The sequence below is a fragment of the Tupaia chinensis genome, unplaced genomic scaffold, assembly GCF_000334495.1.
Source record: "Tupaia chinensis unplaced genomic scaffold, TupChi_1.0 Scaffold000460_1, whole genome shotgun sequence".
NCBI classification, from domain to species: domain Eukaryota; kingdom Metazoa; phylum Chordata; class Mammalia; order Scandentia; family Tupaiidae; genus Tupaia; species Tupaia belangeri.
Genome location: NW_006159969.1, coordinates 791,082 through 815,220, shown reverse-complemented (window position 1 = coordinate 815,220; position 24,139 = coordinate 791,082). Strand labels below are relative to the sequence as shown.

The window sequence follows — 24,139 nt, the reverse complement described above, 5'->3', positions numbered from 1 at the left end:
ACTGCCTCCTACTGCATGAAAAAGCAGTGTATATGAGCCAATTTTGGTTAGATCTGCTGACTTCTATCGGCATTACCTTCAGATAATTGGTTGGTCCTCCTCTCAGGAAGACCCCGAGTGCCAAGCACATGAAACATTTATGGTCTGCTTGGTTAGAAAAAAAATGTTGCTCCTCAGTTTAAAAAGTCTTTTTTTTTTTTTTTTTTGCCCCCAAAATGTTTCCCTGGGCACAAATTTCTGCATATTAGAATCATGCAAAGTGCGAACCACCTTTATTAGTCTCTTCAGGGAGTTAACTTTGGCTTTATTAATCTTCTCTGTGATATATTTTTTAAAAGAATTATTTATTTAATTTTTATTTGTTATGTATATATTTAAATTTGACCAGAGAGAGACAGAGAGGGGACGTGAGAAATCAAGCCACTAGGTTGGGGACTTGAACCATGATCAGCCACGTCCAGCACCTCAACCACCCTGGGCACTCTATTGTCTTGCAAGCATATCTTTTTTTTTTTTAATTTTTAAAAAAATATATTCTGAAACAATTTCACATTGAGAAGAAAGTAGACAATCTTCTTCAATCCCTGTCTTGGTAAGGTAATTGGGGGGAGTGAGGGGCTTCTATGTGGCTGACAGACTATATTCATCTCTCCTAATACCATCCATAGTTCCGTATTGTTTTGTTTTTAATAATGTTATCCTAACCAAGAAAGAGATTGCAACTTTCTGTATCTCTTACTTCATCTTTCTTTATCATAGTCTTGTAGGACTTGTAACATGTTTAAGAGAAATTAATTATTGTATACACAAGGCTGAAAAGCGAGGGGCTGTATCTGTAAAATTTTCCAGTTAAAATATAGGTCTTGGGGAAAAAAAAAAGTGTTAAGACCACATTCTTGAAGGGAGGAGACCAGGTTCTTAAACAACTTCAATGTCATAAGCAAGTGGACCTCCAATGGAAAATCCCAGGTAAAAAGATACTTTTTCGATGCTTCTTCCACTTCTAAGTTGGCCCAAGAATGTAGGTGTGATGGGTATTGTGATTTTTTCACTGATCCCATATTCTATATATAAACAATTATTTTCAGCTCGTCCTCTCAAACGAAGCAAAAGTTCTTGGACTTTTTTCTCCTTCCATACATCTCCACTCTGCCACAAGGAATTGATATCAGGTGTCTTTCCAAAGCACTGATCTATTTTTCCTTTGTGAACAAGTCTGTTCATGTTGTTACCTTTTCCAAGAAAGAAATATGCAATTGGTTGCTTTGTACGGTACATATGCTTATATTGCCCTCTGAAGGAATTTTCCAGTGATTGAGCATACTTCTCCATTTGTTTAGAATCTTGATCTAGTTGTTGTTTTTCTGGCCAGAACAGGAGAGAAGCAAGAAAATAAGGTTCTGAAAATCGGTGAGTCAGTCCTATTGGTTGTAAGACTTCTCGAAGCTGATCTTTCAGTTTTTTAATTGGCTTTACTAATTTGGAGGTAGGTTTAATACATGAGAGAATAATGTTGGCCAGTATGAAATTTTGCTTTTCTTTTGGCTGGATTCTAACAGCACACTGTTCAAAGAGGAAAGTATATTTACTCACTATACCTTCCATGGTGCTTATAGCATCTTCTTGACTTTTGATAAGATATTCCAAGAGCCCAGAAAACTTGTCTGCTTTTAAAGCTTCTAGGCTTCTCCGACACCTCTCAACTTGAAGTGGCAAGCTGAGCTTTGATCCAAGATCTCTGTCTTGTGATTCTGCTAAGGGACCAAATATATCTACGTACTTTTTAAAAAAGGTAGCTACTTTTCTCCGACTTTTGGCCTCTTCGTTTTGCTTAATGTTATTCCTGGGTTTTAGAAGGACAAAGTAATCATCAAAAAAATCAAAAGACTTTTTCAAAGAAGATTGCAGTGTAGTTAGATAAGGAATAAAGTCCTCGAGGGCTAATTTATATTCATTGCTGGAATCTCCTGGAATATCGCTAATTCCTGATATAAAATTGACCATATCTCTTTTAGCTAGTTCATTTTTATTATCAAAAAAAGGAATGAGCTGGAGAATCTGGATTGTGTAGAGCCCCACTTCTATCTCCCCTTGATAGCCAGCTATATTGTACACATCATACCTCCTTTTTGACTTTTGAAATAGCCTTTCCTTCCCTTCATATTCTCTATCTTCACTTTGCTGTTGAGATTCTTTGAATGCATTTGAGGCATGTACTGCTAAATCCAAAAGAATAGTTAGATCACCAACTGAAATGTTCCTGTTTCTCCCATTATCCTCTATCCACCATCTTATTTTACTTTTGTAAACTTGACCCAGTGTGTCTGAGATATAAGAATTGTCAGGCTCTATCATTTTTGCTTGTTGTGCCCACTTTAGAGCACTGTCAAAATCTTTCTCTTTGATGTAGAAATGTCTTGCCAAGGCTTGGCAAATGAATGCATTTGGGTTGAACCGACGGGTACCTTCAAGCAATACAGCCTCAACTACTGTATTTCCTTCATCTTTATGCAATGCTTCAATGAATGGGGAAAACCAAGTCCCTGTTTCACCTTCATGTTCAATACGCTGCCTAGTGAGTAGCAGTGTTTGCATATCTTGGAAAAATTTGCTTTTTCCCATACCACTGTCATAGAACAAATTTTCAGTTAGCATATCAAGCATAATTTGACTTTTATTCAAGTGATAGCTTTCCTTCAATTCTTCCAGTGAGAGAACTGCAATCAAAGGGTGAATGATGCGCACTCCACAGTAGTTCCCACATTCTACCACCTCCGTTTTGATCAGAATTGTAGAGTAGGTGCCCATTTTGTCTTCAAGTTTTTCTGTTCCCCAGAATGCCTTCTTGTTTGCAATTCCTAAAAACTTTTCACACTGCGATAGCGAAATGGTGGTATCAGGCACATATGAATTAAGAAGAGCCAGAAAAGAAAAGAGTTTTCCTTCTTTGGTAGAAATATTCTGTCCTTTTAGGATATTCCTGACTACATTTTCTATGTACTTTTTATTAAAATTGGTTTTCATAATCATGAATGAATAAAAATCTTCAAAGTTTTTATGTTGTTCTTTGATTTCTTTCAATTTAAGCTCAAAAGCTCTCTGTTCTTTGGGAGATAGTTGTTGTATTAAGGCAATGCTATCTGGGATCTTTGCACTTTTTTCAGGGTTTTGTGATCTCATGCAATTTAGAATGATCACTAGAGGTTTATCATATCGAATGTACTTTTTAGCTACAGCTGTGTGAATAGCGGCCTGCAGAAGATAGACATTATCTTGTTCTTCAAAATCATCAACAAGGAGCAGTACAGGTAAGTATTCCTGATGGTTTGTTGCCCCGTAGGTGATTAAATTGGTCACCTGTTCTCCAATTTCAGAAAAATCCACTGTCTTGTTTTTCAACACAGCACATCTGAATTTCTTTCTTAGTTCCCAGAGAATATGCATAGCCAGGGTAGTTCCTCCACAGCCCGGATGATGATACAGATGAATAATTTTGACACATGTAGGTTTAGAGGAATCTGCTGAGTTTTGAATCATTTCTTCAAGTCTTTCATATTTATCCCTTTTGACGAAAGGTGAAGAATAGCTTTCAGAAGAAAAGTAGAAGTTCCACCATGATACTTTGCCACCTCGATAGAAATCTTCCTCTTTTGATGCCTTGAATTCAAGGAATTTACTTTTGTCCTTCTCTAAGATTGTACCTTCACATTCGTTTTCACAGAGAATTTCCAGAGCAGTCATGATATCTTCCTCCTTTTTCAGAAGGACAGTAGATGAACCAATAGAGGGCAAAAATCTCTTTAAAGTCTGAGTCACAGATTTTAATTTAAGAATGGTGCCATTTATCTCTTCCAGATTTAAAGCAGAAATACATTGGTTTGAGAATTCGTCTTGATGTTTTGTTAATCTTGCTTCAAGTAGATCTTTCCATCCCTGGCATATGTGCGATTGTACACAAATACAAAGTATGTTTTCCATGCCTTTGAGATCTTGGTAGAAGGCACAGAAGGTCTCAATGAGGGGATCTCTTGGGTCATCCACAGAGGAAAGTAACAGAAATACCACTAAAAACTTTCCACTTGGCATAATGTCTTCATGTGTAAGAAATGAGATCAGTTTCCTGACTTCAGAAGCTCTTTCTCTTTGCCAGGAACTTGGATCTAAGGGTTTATATTTTTCACTGTCAAGGTCTAACCTGCCATTGCAGAAAATCCAGCTTGGTTGCTGGTAAAGATTCAGACTAGAAATTTTCTCATTTGTTGTGATTTTCCCTTCTACATACAGACTTGGAACGTGAAGGTTTGCTACTCGGCTTTCTTTGTAAACTTTGACTACTCCATTGCTCTCTGATTCAGGATCGAAGTCTAACACAGCAAATAATTTAATTTCCTTTAGGAAATCTAAGTGTTTTATTTGATCTGGGTGGCATTTATTTGTTACAAGAATGTACCAGTCATAATATGAATTATCTAATATATCCTGATTTCCAGTCAACAGTTTAACCAGCTTCAGGCCCTCACTCTCTTTTCTGTTTGATTTTACTCTTAATTTTTCTTCTGCTTCTTTCCTAGACTCTGCCAGTGGTTTTAAATCTAATTTAAATGCTCTGAAATCAGTTTTGTTTTTCATGATGTCCTTAGTGCTGGCTCCATCTCTCACAAAGACCGAGAATTTTGGACTTTGTTCCCACATTTTGTTTTTGTAATTTTGGACTTTAATCTGAAAATAATCATATGCACATTCAGAGTATTGTGGAATGACATCCACTTCAATAACAAATCGGTCAGATAGAGTACTGTTTGGCAGTAAAACTTCAACAAACCTTGGCTCTCGAATGCACTTTTTTGCTTGTTGAACCTGGTGGTCTTCAAAATACTGGTGTATCATCAGATTAAAGTGGTCAATGAGGGCTTCTTTGGTGACATTGGTGAGTTTTACACCAACAATTTTTCCATGGGGTTTGTCTTGGACACCAAAGTGAATGGTGCCATTGGTACGTGAGTTCATACAGGCCGAAGCAAATTTGAAAACTTCATTGCTAAATTTCATCTTGACATCCACTTCTGTGGCTGTTTCTGTATTTGTGAAGGCTTTGAATTCATGTATTGGATCAATAAGATTGTGTGGTCCTGTTTCAGGCTGTAGATTAAAATGCAATTTGTAACGGTATGGATCACTGAATCTATCAAAAGGGTATGATGCACACATCAGTTCTATTGATGGCTGCTTTTCCTTTGTGTCATCTATTTCATCTTTTGTAAGATTATTTCTTAATGACTTAGAACCTGTACTCAAGGTAGAGTCATTAGCCGTATCTGAGTTTTCTTTATCTTTTTGTTTTTGCTTTGGGGTTTTTCTACTTTCTTCTTGCATCAAAGTTTGTTTTTCAGGAACATTTTTACTGCTTTTTTTCCTCTTAGATGTTTGAATATTATCTTCAAAGGATTCTTGCCGCAATTCTTTGAATAGTTCTTCTATTTGGATAGCTGGTCCATGTGTTATGCCCATATCAACAAGGTGTTTTTTATTTAACCATTTCAAGATTGCTCCACTCACATCTTGTGCTATCAAGATTTCCCTGTGTTTTTGGTGAATATTATGACTTTCTAACCATTGGTTAACATCCTCTTTTGTCCACTCATCTGTATTGTCAGGAAGGTTCAGTTGCTTTGCCATTCTTATACCTGTATATAGAAAACAGAACAGAAGTTAATATTTTTATAAGTAAAGCTTTAATATGATCAGTTTTTAATTAGGTAGTATATACATGTGTTAAAATGTAAAAAAATTCAAAAAGATGTACCACATAATGATCTCTTCAGAGAAAATGATCATAATCAGTTTCTTTTGAATTCTTTTCAAGAAATACCACCAAGTAAAAATACATAAGCATTTTTTTCTGTATAAATGGTAACATACTACACATAAGACTCTTCATTTTGCTTTATTCCTTAAGTGTATCTGGTGATGGATGCTTCCAGCTACTATATAGAGACATGCTCCGTTTTTATTAATACTGCTGCTGCTATAATGTGTGTTTGATGCATTATTTAAAAATATTCAATTCTGTTATAGAAAATAAGCAAAAGAAGATATATGAAACTAAACACAGAGGCAAGTAGTTTGTGTGACATGTTATGACAGACATAGATAAAATAAATAGAATCTGTTATAGCAAATAAGCAAAAGAAAGGAAGATATATGAAACTAAACACAGAGGCAAGTAGTTTGTATGACATGTTATGACAGACATAGATAAAATAAATAGAATATTTGAATGGTAAGTATAGTCAGGAATGTATAAAGGGCCAAACTGGCATTAAATATTCATGAGAAACAAATGAACTACATGATCTTTTTGAGGTTTTGATTGAGTCACTTAGTGATGACAACTATTCTGGTACTTTGTGTCCTCAACTCAGGAAATATAAATAAAAGCTTATCTAGCTAATTAATGGCACATATACACACACATCCATACATATATGTATAGATAAAGTATAACAATAAAAATTAAAAAAAATTAGTTGATGGTCTCAATAGCAGGATGAAGGTATGACAGAATATTGGAGGACAGAACAATAGAAATTAACCAATCAAAGCAACAGAGAAGACAGACCAATGAAAAATTAACAAGGGCCTGAGGGGTTGTGAGACTTTAGCAAAAGATCTGATATTCGTGTTATAGGAGTCTTTGAAAGAAAGTGGAGAGAGGTTGGGCTGAAAAAGTACTTGAAGAAATAATGACTGAGAAGCTCCCCATATTTTACAAGAAGCACATTTACAAGTCCAGGTATCTGAACAAGCTCGAAACAGGATGGACCCAAAGAAATCCAACCAAGATACATCATAGCTAAATGTTTGAAAACTGAAATCAAACCTTTCCCCCACAGAGTAAAAAAAATGGAATGCTTTCTCATTAGAAGCCATAGAGGCTAAAAGGAAGGGGCAGAATATTGTTTAGGTGCTGAAAGACTAGAGCTATCAATCCAGAATCTTCTATCCAGAAGAAATATCCTCAGCAAATGAAGGGAAAACAAATATAGTTCCAGATGAAGGAAAATTAAAAGAATTTTTTTGCCAGTGTACCTATTCTAAAAGAATGTTTAAAGAAGTTCTCTAAACAGAAAGAAAATAATAAGAGAAGGGATTGGGAATATTATGAAGGAAGAAAAACATAACAAGCAGAATTAATGGTACACACAGCAGAGTTTCTCCTCTTCGGTCTTCTAAATGATAGTTGACAGTTGAAGCACTGTTTGACATGGTCCCACATGTACATAGTGAAAATATTTAAGATAACTGTAAGAAATAGGGTAAGAAGATATGAAGAGAGGTAAGATTACTACACTTCATTCGAACTGGTAAAATGACACCAATAGCCTATTGTAAGCTACATATATTAATAATGTAACATCTACAGCAACCATTACAAAATCCGAGCAAACTGATATACTCAAAGACACTGTAGATAAACATGAATTTGTAAAAACTTTTCAGGTAACTGACAGGAATGCAGGGAAGTAAAACAGAAATTAAAAATGGAACAAAGGAAACAAGAAATAAGATGACAGATTTAAGCCTTAACATGTCAATAATTGCCTTAAATACAAATGGTCTAAATATAAAAATTGAAAGACAAAGTTGGTAGAATGGAGTAAAAAAATGACTCAACTACATGCTGTCTAGAAGATATTCATGTGAATGTAATGATAACAGGCAAGTTGTAAATAAAAGAATAAATAAGGGGGCCAGCAGTTGGTGTACTGGCTATGTTGCTGGACTCCCATGTAATAGACTGCAGTTCGAGTCCCGGACCTGGTGGCTTAAACTCACACCGAGTGTGTGTGCATGTATGCCCAAGATCCCGAGAGGAGAATGGAGGAGAAGACAGTGTAGAATGGCCATCCTCCTGGCGGGTGATTTCTTGCTTTCTGTCTCTCTGTCTCTCTTTGTCTTCCTGGTGAGTGCATGCACTCTATAGCAAAAACCTCTACACACACACACACACAAATAGATAAATAAAAGAATAAATAAAACTATATCATGCAGATATTAATCAATAAACAGAGGAGTAGTTATATTAATGTCAGAAAAAGTAGACTTTGGAGCAAAGAAAGTTACTAGAGACAGTGGGACACTATAGAATGATAAATGGCTGGGGCCAGCAGGTGGCGTGGTGGTTAAGGGTGCTGGACTCCCACATGACCAACCATGGTTCAAGTCCTGGACCTGGCGGCTTGCTTTCTCACCCCACCCCCACCCCTGGCTCTGTCCCTCTCTGGTCAAATTAAAATACAATAAATGAGTAAACAAATAACGTTAAAATAATTCTTTAAAAGAAAAAGAATGATAAATGGCTGATCCAATAAGAAGACAGCAGACCTATAAATATATGCATCAAATTAAAAAGTCACAAAATGTATAAAATAAAAACTGTTTCCAAGATAGATCATATCCTAAATGACAAAACAAACTTTAACAAATTTAAAAGACATGGAACCATACAGAATATGTTTGCTAAACATGGGGAAATATTCATAGAAATTTATAACCTATGAGGGAAAACACACAAAAATAAAACCTACACTTCTAAATAATTCATGGACCAAAGAGAAAGTCTCAAGTAAAATAAAAATCACATTGCAATGAATAAAAATGAAATATAATCTATTAAAATTTGTGAGACACAGCTAAAGCAATCTTTTTTTTTTTTTGGAGAGGTTTTTGCTATAAGGTGCGTGTGCTCACCAGAAAGACAGAGAGAGACAGAGACAGAAAGCGAGAAATCACCCCCTAGGGAGAATGGCCACGCCACAATCCCTTCTCCTCTGTTCTCTCGGGATCTTGGGCACACACGCTCATGCGCCCGGTGTGAGTTTAAGCCACCGGATCTGGGACTTGAACCGATGTCGACTACGTGGGAGGCCAGCGACATTGCTAACTGCTGGTCCCAAGCAATCTTGAAAGAAAAACTTATAGCAATAAATATATATATTAGAAAAGAGGAAAATTCTCAAAACGAAGATCTAAACTCTTACCTCAGAAATGTAAAAAAGGAAGAGCAAAATAATCCCCAAACAAAGAAGCAAAAGAAAATAATAAATGAAACAAAGATCTGTTTCCTTAAAAAGAGGAATAAAATTGAGAAACCTTTATAAAGTTGACAAAATAAGAAAGAGAAAACGTAATTTATCAATATTCAGAAATCTCCCCTAAAGAAAAAAAACCCCACCAAGTCCAGACAGTTTCCCTGAAGTCTACCAGACATTTAAAAACTTAACATTGGAGTCAGCAAGTGACATGGAAGTTAGGGCACTGGATCCCACCTGAGTGACTGTGATTTGAATCTCAAATCATGAATATGTGCTTAAAATGCCGAGAAGGGGCAGGAAGAGAAGGGATTATGATGTGACTATTCCCAGGGTGGGGGAGATTTCTCACTTTTCCTCCCTGTCTCTCTGTGTGAGCGCATGTGCCCTATAGACCCCTCCCAAACTAAACTAAACTAACAAAATAAAACTATAAAAATAAAAACTTAACATGGTTCCAAACAATCTCTTCAAGAGAATAGAAAAAGCGATACTTCCCAGTTCACTGTGATGTTTCTATTACCCATAAGCAAAACCAGACAAAGAGTACAAAAAAATAAAAGAATAAACTATATAATAAATTATATCTCTCATGAATATAGAAGTGAAAATTCTTAGCTTTAGGCAAGTAGAACTCAGCAAAATAATTATACATCAGACTGGGCCAGCCAGGTAGTGTAAGTGTAGATAAGGTAGCTGGATCCCACATGTCCAACTGCATGATGCAAAACCGGAGTCCAGCAGTTTGAAACCATGCCAGGCATGTGTGCATGCATGTCCGAAATCCTGAGAGGAGATGGAGGAGAAGGGATTGCAGGGTGGCTAACTTCCTGTGAGGATCTGGGAGTGATTTCTCATTCCTCCCTCCCCCAGTGAGTGTGTGATCCTATAGTAAACTAAAAACAAACAAACAAACCAAAAAAAGAAAAAAAAGAAAACCCTGAATAATGTTTATTTCAGGGATGTAACATAGTTCAATAGTCCAAAGTTAATACATTAAATCTGCCATATTTGCAGGCTATAGAAGAAAAAACACATGATCGTATCAATGAATGCAGAAAGAGCATTTGACAAAATTTAACACACATTCATAAAACCTCTCAGAAAACTAGGATTCAAATGGAGCTTAATAAAGAGCATGTTTAAAAAACATTAAATGAGATAGCTAACATAGTAACTAATGTGAAAGAGTGAATGCTTCTCCTTTAACACTGGCAACAAGGCAGGCTTATCCATTCTTACTCAACATAAGTGCTAGAGTTCTAGCTAGAGTAATAAAACAAGAGAACAAAAAGAGATGTGGCATGTGGGAAGGAAGAAATAAAACTTCTCATTATTAGGTGGCCCAATTGTCTACATAGAAAGTGCCAAGGATTGTATGCATAGATTCATAGAATTAACAAGTGAGTTCAGCAAGTTTTCAGAACACAAGTATACCAGAAATCAATTGTCTTTCTACACATCAAAATTAAAACTCAATTTTATTTAGAATCATTAAAAAAGAGCCAACTCTGAAATACTTCTGTGTAAATCTTATAAAACATGTAGAATACTTTTGTGTTGAAAAATACAAAATACTGACAAAAGAAATCAAAGAACATCTAAACAAATAAAAAAATAATAAATAATACCATATTTATGGATTAGAAATTTTACACAGTAAGGTGTCATTTCTCCCCAAATAATTATACAGGTTTAACATAATTTTTTTTTCAAAATTCTAGCAAGCTTCTTTGGAGACATAAACAATTTAATTGCACAATTTATATTAAAAGGCAAAGGAAATAGAATGATTAAAAGAAGGGGCCCAGCTGCTGTGTTGCAAGCAGTAGGACACTGTTGCATTCAGTACTGGGACCAAACTGGACAAATCAGGCATGGTGGCACATGCTTGAGATTCTAGCTAATTGAGAGGCTGGGACAGAGGATCTCAGTGGCAAAATCGTGTCAAAAACATACCTCTTTCTTTTTCCTTCCTTCTCCTAAGTCTGTGTGTGCTCTTTCTTTGTCTCACCCTCTTTCCATTTCTCTCTCCCTCATAAAAGAACAAAGTGGGAGAATTTTTTTTTTTAAGAGAGATTTTTTGCTGTAGGGTGTGTGAGACAGAGAGAGACAGAAAGACAGAAAGCGAAAAATCCCCCCCCGCCGCCCGGGGTGGGGGGATGGCCACACTATAGTCCCTTCTCTTTCATTTTCCCCTGGGGATCTTAGGCATGCAAGCACATACTCCCGGCAAGAGTTTCAAGCCTCCAGGTCCATGGTTGGTCATGTGGGAGTCCAGTGACATAACCATTACGCCATCTGCTGGTCCCTAGAATATTTTTTATAACTTCAATAATTAAGGTTGTGTAATATTAGTAGAGAGATAGACACATATTTTAACAGACAAAAATAGGATCTCAAAAGTAGGCCCACACAAATATGCCCAACTGATATTTGACAAAGGTGCAAAAACATTTTAATATGGGGCCAGCAGGTGGTATGGTGGTTAAGGCATTATTGTGGCCTACTGTGTTTAGAAGTCTTCAACCTGGCGGCTTGCTTTCTCATTTTCCATTTCTCTCTCTCTCTCTCTGGACAAATTAAAAAATAATATTAATAAAGACTAGCAGATGGTGTAATGGTTATGTCACTGAACTCCCATGAGTTTTGCTGTTTGAGTCCTGGACCTAGTGGCTTAAGACTCACACTGGGGTGGGGGGAGGGGTACGGCACGTGTGCATGCATGCCCCACATCCTGAGAGGAGAATAGAGGAGGAGGGCTAGTGGTGCGGGCACCCTCCCTGAGTGGTGATTTCTCATGTTCTGTCTCTCTGTCTCTCTCTGTCTCAGTGGAGAGTGTATGTGCCCTATAGCAAAAAATCCTCTTAAATAATGCTAAGTAAGATAGGGCAGTTCCCATTTTTCAAGCAGAGCCCACTTCCATCTGCAGCCCCCTGCTGAAGCTGCGCAGTGTGCAAGCACAGCATGCGACTTTTTCCTTTTTTTCGTTTTATATTCTTTTTTCTTCCCTCTTATATTGTAAGCACAGCATGCAACTTTTTCATTTTTTTCATTTTATATTCTTTTTTCTTCCCTCTTATATTGTCATCTTCTCCTCATCCTCCACCCACCCAGAGGAACTAGACAGGGCTAGGATCACAGTTTTCAAACATCCTAGCATTATGAGGCTCCCAGGGATCCTTGCTCCCTACTTCTCCACCTGCAGAAAAGGAGAAACTGCTCTTCAGAGACCTGAATAGAAAGTTCCTCCAGTGGGGACCACATTGCTAAACACAGCAGAAGAACAACTTCTGAACATAAGCAATCCACAACAGAAGAGAAACAAACTACTTCCCAGTGGCAGAAACATTCTCCAGAAAGGTATCCAAAAGTGAATATATCACCCAATGCCTAGAAGTCACAGAAGAGCCTCAAGTTAAACAAAAAATAACAGGAAATGTGTCTCCATCAAAAGAACACAATAACTCTCCTCATCTCTTCAAAAAACAGAAGAATTACCAAAATGTCAAAGAAAGAATTCAGAATATTCCTAGTGACAAAACTCTATGAGTTGGAACAGAAAAGAGACAACAAACTCCAGGACATGAGGAAGTCCTTACACGATTTGAAAGAAGAAATGGACAGCATAAGAGAGAATCAAATGAAACTTTTAGAGATAAAGACTGTAATACAGGAAATCAAAACTGTTCTGTTGAAAGTATTAAAAGCCTATTAAACCATGCTGAAGATCAAATCTTGGATGTAGGAGACAAAACCTCTGATCTAGAAACAAACCACCAAAAAGAGAAAATAACAAAAAAAAATGAGGATAATATATGAGAAATACTAGATTCCATTAAACATATAAACATCTGAATAATTGGTGTCCCAGAAGGTGAAGAAACTAATAAGGGCATGGAAAATCTATTCCATAAAATCCTGGAAGAAAATTTTCTAAGTCTAGAGAAGCACTTAAACATCCAGACCCAAGAAATACAAAGGACCCCAAATAGAATCAACCCAAGAAGATCCTCTCCACAGCACATCTTAGCCAGACTGGCCAAAACCACAGATAAAAACAAGATAGTCAAACTGGCAATAGAGAAATGTCAAGTGACTTATAAAAGTCATCCCATCAGGCTAACACAGGACCTTTCAATGGAAACAATGCAAGCAGGGAAAGAATGGGAAGACATATTGAAAGTGTTAAGAGAGAAACAATTTCAACCAAGATTATTGTATCCAGCAAGATTATCCTTCATATGGGAAAAAAAAAGATTAAAATCTTCTCAAACAAAACCCGAAAGAATTAGCCAACACCAGACCAGCTCTTCCAGAAACTCTGAAGAGAGTCCTGTTCCAGGGAAACTAAAGAATGAACAGACAGAAATAAGAGAATAAAAGAACCAAGACAATGGCCAAGATAAAGGTATGGACAAGTCCAGAAATATTATAGTAACATTGAATGTTAATGGATTAAATTTTCCAATCAAGAGACACAGACTGGCTGAATGGACAAGAAAACAGAAACTCTCTATCTGTTGCCTACGGAAAATGTATCTCATGGATAAAGACATACATAGACTAAAGTGAAGGGCTGGAAAAATGTATTCCAGGCAAATGGGAACCATAAACAGAGCTGGAGTCACGATACTAATTTCCAACAATATAGACTTTAAGACAAAAACTGTAGGAAGAGGCAAAGAAGGGCATTTTATGATAGTAAAAGCGCTAATTCATCAAGAAGATATAACACTTATAAATATATATGCACCTAACCCAGGAGCATGCAAATTCGTGAAGAAAAGAATGTTAGATCTAAAAGGAGAGGTAGACTGCAACACAGTAATTGTTGGGGACCTCAACACTCCACTATCTCCTTTGGACAGATCATCTAGACAAAAAATAAGCAAAGAGATAAAAGATCTAAATGATACCATAAATCAAATGTACTTAACAGACATCTATTGAACCTTCCAACCCAAAAACCACTTTTTTCTCACCCCCATATGGAACCTTTTCAAAGATTGACCACATGATAGGGCTCAAAGCAAGCCTTTACAGATTCAAAGACACAGAAACTATATCCAGCATCTACTCTGACCATGATAGAATTAAATTTGATATTAATTTCAGAAAATAAAATAATTATTTAAAATATGCTAAATAAAATTAAATAAATAATTGTTTTAAAAATTTCAATAGAAGTAGAATAGTTATTTTAACAAATCATGCTATGATAATTTGGACATCCATGGGCAAAATAATGAAACTCAACCTGACCTCATAACTCATACAAAAAAATTCACTTAAAGTGGATGGTGGTCCTAGAAGTAAAATGTGGAGCTAAAAAACTTTTAGAAAATCACACTGGAGAATATTCTCATGATTTAGGGCTAGGCAAAAGTTCTTAGACTCCACATTGAAAGTATATTCCATAAGAGGCAAATTGATGAATTAAAATTCATCAACATTAGAAATTATTTTCTGCAAAGATTGTATTAAGAGGATGAAAAACAAGCTATAGAATGGAGAAATATTTGTAAGCTACACAAAAAACTGTAATCTAGATTAAAGAGCTCTCAAAACTCAAAAATAAAGAAATAGACAATCCATCCTAAAAACTGGCAAAATAAATTAAAAGCAATTTACTGAAGAGAGTATGAGTTGCAGATAAGCACATTAAAAAATGTTCAACATAATAAGCAATCAAGGAAATGTAAATTAAAGCCACGGTGAGGACTATTCTGGTAGCACAACAGTTAAGCTCTGTGCATTGGAAGCCAGATGACACAGGGCTAATTCAGTTCAAATCCCAGTCCCGGTGATCTGAGAAGCACACTGGGCAAGAGTGTGTGTATGTGTGGGTTTAAAACCCTGTTGGAATGGAGAAAGGAAGGAAAGACTTTTGGTGTGACCATACTCCATTAGGGAGGTGCTTTCTCTGGTGAACACACATGCCCTCTGGCAATTAAAAAAATCATTAAAAATCCACAACGAGATAGGACTACACAATGATCAGCTGGTTAAGTAAAGTAAAGAAATAGTGACAACTTCCAGTGCTGTAGGATGAAGAAAACTGGATCATCTATCTATCTATCTATCTATCTATCTATCTATCTATCTATCTATCTATATACATTGCTGGTGGGAGTATAAAATAGCACAGCTGCTTTGCAAAATAGTTGGGCATTTTCTGAAAAATTAAAGATGCAGCTACAATATGACTCACAACTATACTGCTGGGCATTTATCTCAGAATAAAGAAAATTTACACTCACTTAAAAACCTGCATATGAGGGAACCAGCAGTTAGCGTAATGGCTATGTTGCTAGACTCCCATGTAGTCGACCGTGGTTGGCGTCCTGGACCCGGTGGCTTAAAACTCATGCCGGGCACGTGTGCGTACGTGCCTAAGATCCTGAGAGGAGAATGGAGGAGAAGGGATTGCGGCGTGACCATCCCCCCTGGGGGGTGATTTCTCGCTTTCTGTCTCTTTCTCTCTGTCTGTCTGGTGAGGGCACGTGCCCTATAGCGAAAACCTCTCAAACCTCCCCCCCAAAAAAACAAAACAAAAACAAACAAAATAAACCCTGCACATGAATGTTTATAGTAGCTTTATTTGTAACAGCCCCAAGCTGGAAACAACCTACATGTTCTCCAAAAGACAAATAGTAAAACAAACATCTTGTATCCAAACTGTGGAATAATACTCAACAACAAAAGCGAATGAATTATGGATGCACACGATTGACCTGCATCAATCTGTGGAGAATTACGCTAAATAAAAAAAGTCAGTCCCCAAATGGTACAACCTGTGATTCCATTTACATAACATTTTGAACTGGCAAAATTATAGAAACAAAGAATACCTTAGTAGTTACCTGGGTTAAGGAGTGGAGGTGGTATGAGGGAGGTGGGTAGACCTGTGAAAGAGCAATATGAGAGATCCTTGTGGTGATGGAACTGTTTTGTTAATGAGTTTCTAATAGTTTATTTATTTATTTCTTCTATGAGAGAGAGAGAGAGGGAGACATCGAGACAGATGCTCTCAATAGGGCTCCCAACCTGTGATCTACTCCCCACCCCCTCACCCCATGTCAGCTGGCACAGATCATGGGCATAAGTACAATATGTGTGCTAGAGTGCCCAGGAAGGGCCCTGGATATGGACTTTGGACCTTTCCTATGTGGGTTCCATGCATTACCACTGTGCCATGCCTGGCTCCACGTCTTGTGTTTTGAATGTATCAATGTCAACATCTTGATTGTGTGTGTTTTCTTTTTTTTGTTTGTTTGTTTGTTTTACTGAAGTTTTGTACGATTTTACCACTGGGGAAGCTGAGTAAAAGGCACAAAGAAAATCTCATTATTTTTTATGACTGCATGTAACTCTACAATGATCTCAAAAAATTGTTATGGCATATGCTGAAGAGAAAAATATTTAGAAATGAACAATAATTAAAATGCTGTACATCGAAACTTGTAAGAAACAGGGTAAATGATACTTGTAGAAATGTTTATAGCCATGGGGGGCCAGATGGATCCACATAAGAAAGTCCTGGGTTCTCATCCTGGAATCTCCCTCGCACACTGCACACATGTGTACATGTCTCTGATCCAGACTGCCTAAGACCAGGGGTGAATTGTGGCTTGAAGGCCCTGTTGGGAGTTTCTTGGTCTTTCTAATGGAAGAAATAAATAAGTAAATTTAAAAAATTTATGTATAGCCTCAAATGCTTTTATTTTTTTTTTAATTATTTTTTTCCCAAAGGGTGCATGTGCTCACTGGAGAGACAGAGAGACATTGAGAAAGTGGGAAGTCACCCCCCAGGGAGTATGATCCCTCAGCAGTCTCTTCTTCATTCTTCTCTTGAGATTTTGGGCATGCACACAAATGTACCCAGTATGAGTTTCAAACCACCGGTTCCAGAATTAGAACTGTGGTTGACCATATGTGAGTCCAGTGCCTTAAGTACCATGCGACCTACTGGTTCCTGAAATGCTTTTCTTCGATATAAACACAGAGTGACTGAAAAGTGTAAGGTGACCTGGACTCATAGTGCAGTCTGTAGCAAGCTGAACTGCAGTCTAGAGGCCAATCATGGGTTTGGAGCCCCAGATTGGCCTGCAAACATGCTGGGCATATTTGTGCATGTCCAAGATCCTGACAAGCTGAAAGACTGGGAGAGGGAGGGATAGGGGTGCGATGACACCCTGTCAAGGGTACTTCTCTTTCATGTGCATATCTTTGCTTTCTCTCATGAATTTTTTTAAAATTTAAAAAGTGTAAACTAAATGCCAATTTAACATGTTCAAAGGAAAATAAAAGAATAAACCTGCAGTAGGAAGGAAAAAAAAAGGGGCAGAAATCTATGATATAGAAAACAAAGTTACAATAGCGAGACTCAGCAAAGCCTGCAAGTTTGCAATATAGAGTAATAAAATCGGCACTCACATGGAAAGATTAAGCAGGAAATAAAAGAGAAAGAGTACAAAAGTAAAAGGATTATAGGATACTGCAACCAACTTTACATAAATAAAGTTAAAGACTGAGAGACTGATTAACTTAAAAAAATTTCTTGAAAAATATAACTTACCAAAACTGACTCAAAAAAAGGAATCTCACATCCCAGTATATTTCATAAATCACAGAAGGCTATGGATGCTCCCATTGCAACAATGAGAAAAAACAAACAAACAAACAAACCAAAAAACAGATACATTACAAAAATTGTATTTTTGAAGTCATCATAGAGTCATAGATAGATTAAGTGACAAGGACTGGATGAAGGAAAATTCTAGAAAGGGATGATCCCTGTCTAATAAGCACTGGGACATTTGCTGATTCTGGGTTGGGGTTGAGGACCAGTCTTGGCCTTACTAGGACAAAGAGAAACCAGAGGACATCTTGGCATTTACATTGGTGAGTTTGATGGATGGGAATATGCAAAAACCATATACCCAAAAGAGTGACTGAAAATATAGACTGAGAACACCAAATGTCCATGAAGGTGTGGAAGCACCGGAGTGCTCATACTTTGCTGGCGGGAACGTAAATTTTTTCAGCCACTTTGAGAAACTATTTGGCAGTTTTTATTAAGTTGAATGTGTGTCTCCTCTATGACTTAGCAATTTTAATAAAAAAGATTAAAGTATTGATACAAGTAACAACATGGAAGAATCTCACACATGAGATACGGAGTGAAAGAAGCCATATCTTTATAGAAAATGTATTGCAGAAACCATATCTTTATAGAAAATGTATTGCAGAATATAGTTACATGAAGTTCAAAAACAAACAGAATTAATTTATCATAGTTGAAGTCAGACTAGCAGTTAACTCTTGTTAGGGAAGTATATTCTGAGAAGGAGCACAAGAAAAATTTCTGGTCTTGATGAAAATATTTTGTATTTTGATCTGGTAAGTGGCTGCACAGATGAATACATTCAATAATTTCATAGAGCTCTAGCCTTAAGATTTATTCATTTTACATAAATTATACTCCATTTAAAAAGTCAATGATACTTCCAAAAAATGATAAGATAAATAAACAGATGAATAAAATAAAGAGGTACTTTCATAGACAAAGGTGATGGTGTGTTATGAATCAAAGTTAATGATTAATTTGATTCTGGGTATCTGAGTTTGAAATTTTTATTTGTTTTTTTAGATTTTTGCCATACTGTGTATGTGCTTGCCAGAGAAAGACAGAAAGAAGGGAAGTAAGAAATCATGCCCCCCCCCCTTTCTTCTCCATTCTCTTCTAGGAATTTTGGGCATGTGTATACACACACCCAGTGTGCTTTTCAAGCTACTGGCATACACATACCCAGTGTGCTTTTCAAGCTGCTGGGTCTGGGACTGGAACCACAGGGTTGGGCATGTGGGATCTAGTACCTTAACCACCACACCATTTACTGGCCCAAGGTTCTAAAATTTTGCTAGATGGTTACTACTGCAGCCTCAGCTTGCAGATTAGTTTTTGACTTACACTTCCCATGCACTGTTGACTCATAATGGTTTTACAGTTGAATAAAACCTGGCACCACCCTCCTCTGTAAACCTTCCTGTCACTTTCATATGTCTATCTACTGAGTCCTAGCTCCTCCACCTGTAAAAATGTAGCTCACTTTTGGCCCATCTGCCCTATGATAATGCATGAAGCAGTAGTACCCGATCATTCTGCTGTGGGGTGACACCCAAGGCTTATATGAGTCATCTCTTTCACTATCCTACCAGTGTTCTTTCCTAGATTTCTTCCTTCAGCTCGTGCCTCTTGTGGTATCACAAGTGTGGCCCTTACACTCTAGGTGATGTACCATAAACCAGAAACTGAGGGATGAATCGCATGATTTGATTTATGCATGAGCTGTGTTACCATGTATGTGAAAAACCATTTATTAGTGAGGTTCTCACATAAAGATTGGAAGGAAGGAGCCTGAACATTTGGTTGGGAAAATAAACAAATTTTTTAAAAAAAGAATTTCTTTTTATCTAACAGATCATGAATATTTTTGTCATGACTTAGTGGGTTTCACTTTGACACTGCTTCCCGCTTTGTCAGAGTCTTGGGAGCTGTGCCTATCAATAAGATATTTTAAAAATTCTTCAAGATGCCACACTTGGAGATCAGACATGGGAGGAATGAGTTTCCCTACCTATGTTACTGTACATAGGTATTTTACATATAAAAGATTATTTTGTATTCTCTCTTATTACATAAACATATTTAGATATAATTTAGAAAGTAATATGGGATAGGCCAGGTGTGGTGGCACAGGGATAATATTACACAACGCTCCGTGATACTGAAGCCATATAGGAAAGTTCTGGGTTTGCATCTTGAGGTTGCCTCGTGCATGCTAGCACACACGTATGTGTCCGTTGTCCTGGTTGGCTGAGGCTGGACGTGTGTCATGGTGCAGGAACCCTATGGGATTGTCTGCCTCCCTCCCTCTTTCTCAAGGAAGAAGGAAATTCATAAAAAAATTAATTAAAAAAGAAAGTGATATAGAATCATTTATAGTAAAACCCTTACTATGAAAATATTAAGATTAATTAAGGTCTTTAGTAATTCAATAAAATATGGGGGGAAAACAGTATAGAAAGCAAACATAGATACCAGAGACAGTGTGGGAGGAGAGTGGGAGATGGCAGAGGGTAAGAGATAGGAAATCAAGGATGGAGGAAAAAAAGCAAAACATACAGAAAACAAGAAATGGAAAATTATTTGCTGACAATAACATGTATGTTGATGTGCTTGATTGAGACAATATAAAGTGTACTCTGGATGGAAAAATCTCATTTTGTATGCTGTAATGATGTACAGTGAATGAATTCAAATAAATAAATTGAAATAAAATAAATGAATAAATAAATAAAGGATGGGGCAAATGCCAAAAAAAAAAAAAAGTTCTGTGATAAATGTTTATAGCAGAGAAGAAATCCATAGAAAACTGCCTACTAGGTTAAGTTTAGAAAATAGGAAGGAGAGTGTATAGTAATGAAAATACCAAGTAGTAACTTTACATATTTACAAAAGAGTCTGTGTATATAGTGTGCATGTTGATGGTTGTTTTAATCATCCTCTGGAGTTGTAAGTAGAAAAAAATTTGTAATTTGCTTATGAAAAATACAACCTGTTGAAATAAATGATGACAAAGTACTATAATAATATATATAAATATATACAGAAAAAAAAAGAAATAGGAGGGAAGGCTAAGTAAAGGTAGGAAGAAAAAAAAATTAAGCCACAGAGTAAAGTTAGGATCTAAAATAGTTTTTTGATTTTATATACCTTAAAAAGAGGCCTGAAAATTTAGTCCTGAGTTTCCTAGCATCAAGTATAAAAAAGGAAATGCAATTTGTAAATTACTAAAACTGTATGTATTTTTGTAACTGGGTGATTAGCTGTAGGATTTATTAGTTCTTCTAAAGGGAATTAAGATCCGAACTAAAAAATGTAGTTCCCCCACTACTTGGCATTGCCTTATTGTTTACTCTGGGGAAATCAGGTATAAACCTAGAATCTTTACCAGGAATATAAAGCTGCCATAATTCCAAGGACTTCTTGCAGTAGTTGGTTTCTCTCTCTCATCTGACACTAAGATCTCAGAGGCTATCAGAATTGTTTTCTGTAAGCTGCCTGTTCCTTCCAGTAGTTGGTAGAAGAATCTTTGATTAATGTCAAATCCAGTTTTAAATTTTCATTGTCTGTTCTTTCTAGAGATGCTGTTATACCTTGGGGGAGTTCATCAATGAGAGCACTTCTACTTTTCAGTCACGTCTTTTATAAAATGTTATGACTCATTTTTCAACTAATATAAACCAGTCTCTTGTCACAGCAAAAATAGTCTAATATATCTAGGCTTAGGATATTATCATTTTTTACTTTGGGTATATTTCAATTTTTAATGGAAAAATAGATTTCTTCTTATTCAATAAAACGCTACTCTCAATGATACTCAAAATGTTACTAATGAATCATTTACTTACCCAGATCGTCTTGCAAATTTCTTCCACACAAATGAGGAAAAATAATCTATTTCAGTGTAGGAAATACCTGATGGCTGTGCTTCTTCCTCCTATTATGTTAGAGAAAAGTATTTCTACTATTTATTTGTATGCTCTGCCTGTGCCTCTGTGCAAGGTCTCATTGGCTGAAAAAGGACACAGCAGGGCGTGACTAGTCCTGTGAGGTTGGGAAATAAAATGCAGATTGGTTTCAGTTTCGTTTCCCAAATCCGAGTTTGTAGAAGAGCCTTTTCTGGCTAAAATACTTTTCTGTAAGTCATGACTCATGACTATGTGCCGCCTTCTGGTCTGGTTGGTTAAAACTTGAAGAATTAATTTAGGTAATTTTTTTTTTTCCTTGACAGTTTTGAGGGAGGCAGAGAGCCCTGTTGTCTTGGTTACAAACTGCAGGATGTCGTTTTTAGTTTGTCAGAGGGTGTGTGTGCTTGCTAGGGGAAGAGAAAGAGAGAGAGAATGAGAAAGCACCTTCCATGGGGGATAGTCACAGCACAATCTTTTCTCATTTACCTTTTTTTTTTTTTCAAAATTTTAGGAACTTACGCACATGTGCTCAGAGTGTTTTCCATGCTGTCAGGTGAGAACTTGAATCATGGGGTCGGCTTTGCGGGATCCAGATGCCTTAACCACCATGCCACCCTCTGATTCAGGAAGTTCCCTCTGAATTTATCCCCTGGGAATATTGGTTTTCATTGCAGTCTTAGTTCTATGGAATTCCAGATGGGGAATACTCTAGGTTTTGTTGGTATTTCAATGACTTTCAAGGGTGGACAACTGATCATCTCTTTTTTTCTAAAGTAAAAGAAATGGCTTTCAGGAACTGCTTTGAGCTACTCTAAAAATGCTAGAGGCCTCTGGGTTACCTCTGTAGGACAGAACCAGGCTGCAGACCTCACTGTTGTATTATAGGGGTTTATTTTTCCTAAGGTCAGTGTCAAAGAGAGATAAGAAAGCTGCCTTGGTGAGAATGACAAAATAGCTGATATTTTAAAAAATAACAGCAAGTACTAATATTTATTTTGATTGCTCAATTAATTTTTTTTCCATTATTTCATTTATTCAATACTTTTAACAACTTTCTCTGTACCAAGTTCTAAGTATAGAATATATTAGGTGAATATGTACTTTAGCCTCAAAGAGTTTGTAGTCTAGCATGGGAAGTATCCATTTAACAGTTATTTTTATATATAATGAATATTTTATTGAGAAATATAGGATGCTATGGAAGGAAGTAACAATAGCACCTAAGGTCACTTTAGGATTCAGCAAAAGTTCCCCAGGATTTTGATCTTTAAACTTTCAGAAAAATATTGAGTAATAGGGAAGTTACTATCCACATTTTGGATATGAAAAAAAAAACAAAAAAAAACAAAAAAAAAAAAGGGAAAAAAACTAACTTGTAGCTCACTTTTGGCCCATCTGCCCTATGATAATGCATGAAGCAGTAGTACCCGATCATTCTGCTGTGGGGTGACACCCAAGGCTTATATGAGTCATCTATTTCCCTATCCTACCAGTGTTCTTTCCTAGATTTCTTCCTTCAGCTCGTGCCTCTTGTGGTATCACAAGTGTGGCCCTTACACTCTAGGTGATGTACCATAAACCAGAAACTGAGGGATGAATCGCATGATTTGATTTATGCATGAGCTGTGTTACCATGTATGTGAAAAACCATTTATTAGTGAGGTTCTCACATAAAGATTGGAAGGAAGGAGCCTGAACATTTGGTTGGGAAAATAAACAAATTTTTTAAAAAAAGAATTTCTTTTTATCTAACAGATCATGAATATTTTTGTCATGACTTAGTGGGTTTCACTTTGACACTGCTTCCCGCTTTGTCAGAGTCTTGGGAGCTGTGCCTATCAATAAGATATTTTAAAAATTCTTCAAGATGCCACACTTGGAGATCAGACATGGGAGGAATGAGTTTCCCTACCTATGTTACTGTACATAGGTATTTTACATATAAAAGATTATTTTGTATTCTCTCTTATTACATAAACATATTTAGATATAATTTAGAAAGTAATATGGGATAGGCCAGGTGTGGTGGCACAGGGATAATATTACACAACGCTCCGTGATACTGAAGCCATATAGGAAAGTTCTGGGTTTGCATCTTGAGGTTGCCTCGTGCATGCTAGCACACACGTATGTGTCCGTTGTCCTGGTTGGCTGAGGCTGGACGTGTGTCATGGTGCAGGAACCCTATGGGATTGTCTGCCTCCCTCCCTCTTTCTCAAGGAAGAAGGAAATTCATAAAAAAATTAATTAAAAAAGAAAGTGATATAGAATCATTTATAGTAAAACCCTTACTATGAAAATATTAAGATTAATTAAGGTCTTTAGTAATTCAATAAAATATGGGGGGAAAACAGTATAGAAAGCAAACATAGATACCAGAGACAGTGTGGGAGGAGAGTGGGAGATGGCAGAGGGTAAGAGATAGGAAATCAAGGATGGAGGAAAAAAAGCAAAACATACAGAAAACAAGAAATGGAAAATTATTTGCTGACAATAACATGTATGTT

General features: G+C 36.6%; 1 protein-coding gene across 4 annotated transcripts; it reads right to left on the bottom strand.

Moving 5' to 3' along the window:
- Positions 1 to 478: 478 nt before the first annotated feature.
- Positions 479 to 21,704, bottom strand: SAMD9 (sterile alpha motif domain containing 9). Of its 4 annotated transcripts, XM_027774605.1 has the most exons (4): positions 21,573 to 21,704; positions 15,959 to 16,000; positions 7,205 to 7,302; positions 479 to 5,684 (listed from the first exon to the last, which is right to left on the bottom strand). In XM_027774605.1, exon 4 carries the CDS (start codon positions 5,674 to 5,676, stop codon positions 919 to 921), a length of 4,758 nt encoding a protein of 1,585 aa, XP_027630406.1. In that variant the 5' UTR covers positions 5,677 to 5,684; positions 7,205 to 7,302; positions 15,959 to 16,000; positions 21,573 to 21,704; the 3' UTR covers positions 479 to 918. The 4 variants fall into 4 exon arrangements, with proteins under 4 accessions (XP_027630406.1, XP_027630407.1, XP_027630405.1 ...); XM_027774606.1 differs by lacking the exon at positions 7,205 to 7,302; XM_027774604.1 differs by lacking the exon at positions 15,959 to 16,000.
- Between the last annotated feature and the right edge of the window lie 2,435 nt (positions 21,705 to 24,139).

Bases quoted from the DNA above. Each gene is read 5' to 3' on its own strand.
- SAMD9 (XM_027774605.1), bottom strand. From the start codon at position 5,676: ATGGCAAAGCAACTGAACCTTCCTGACAATACAGATGAGTGGACAAAA.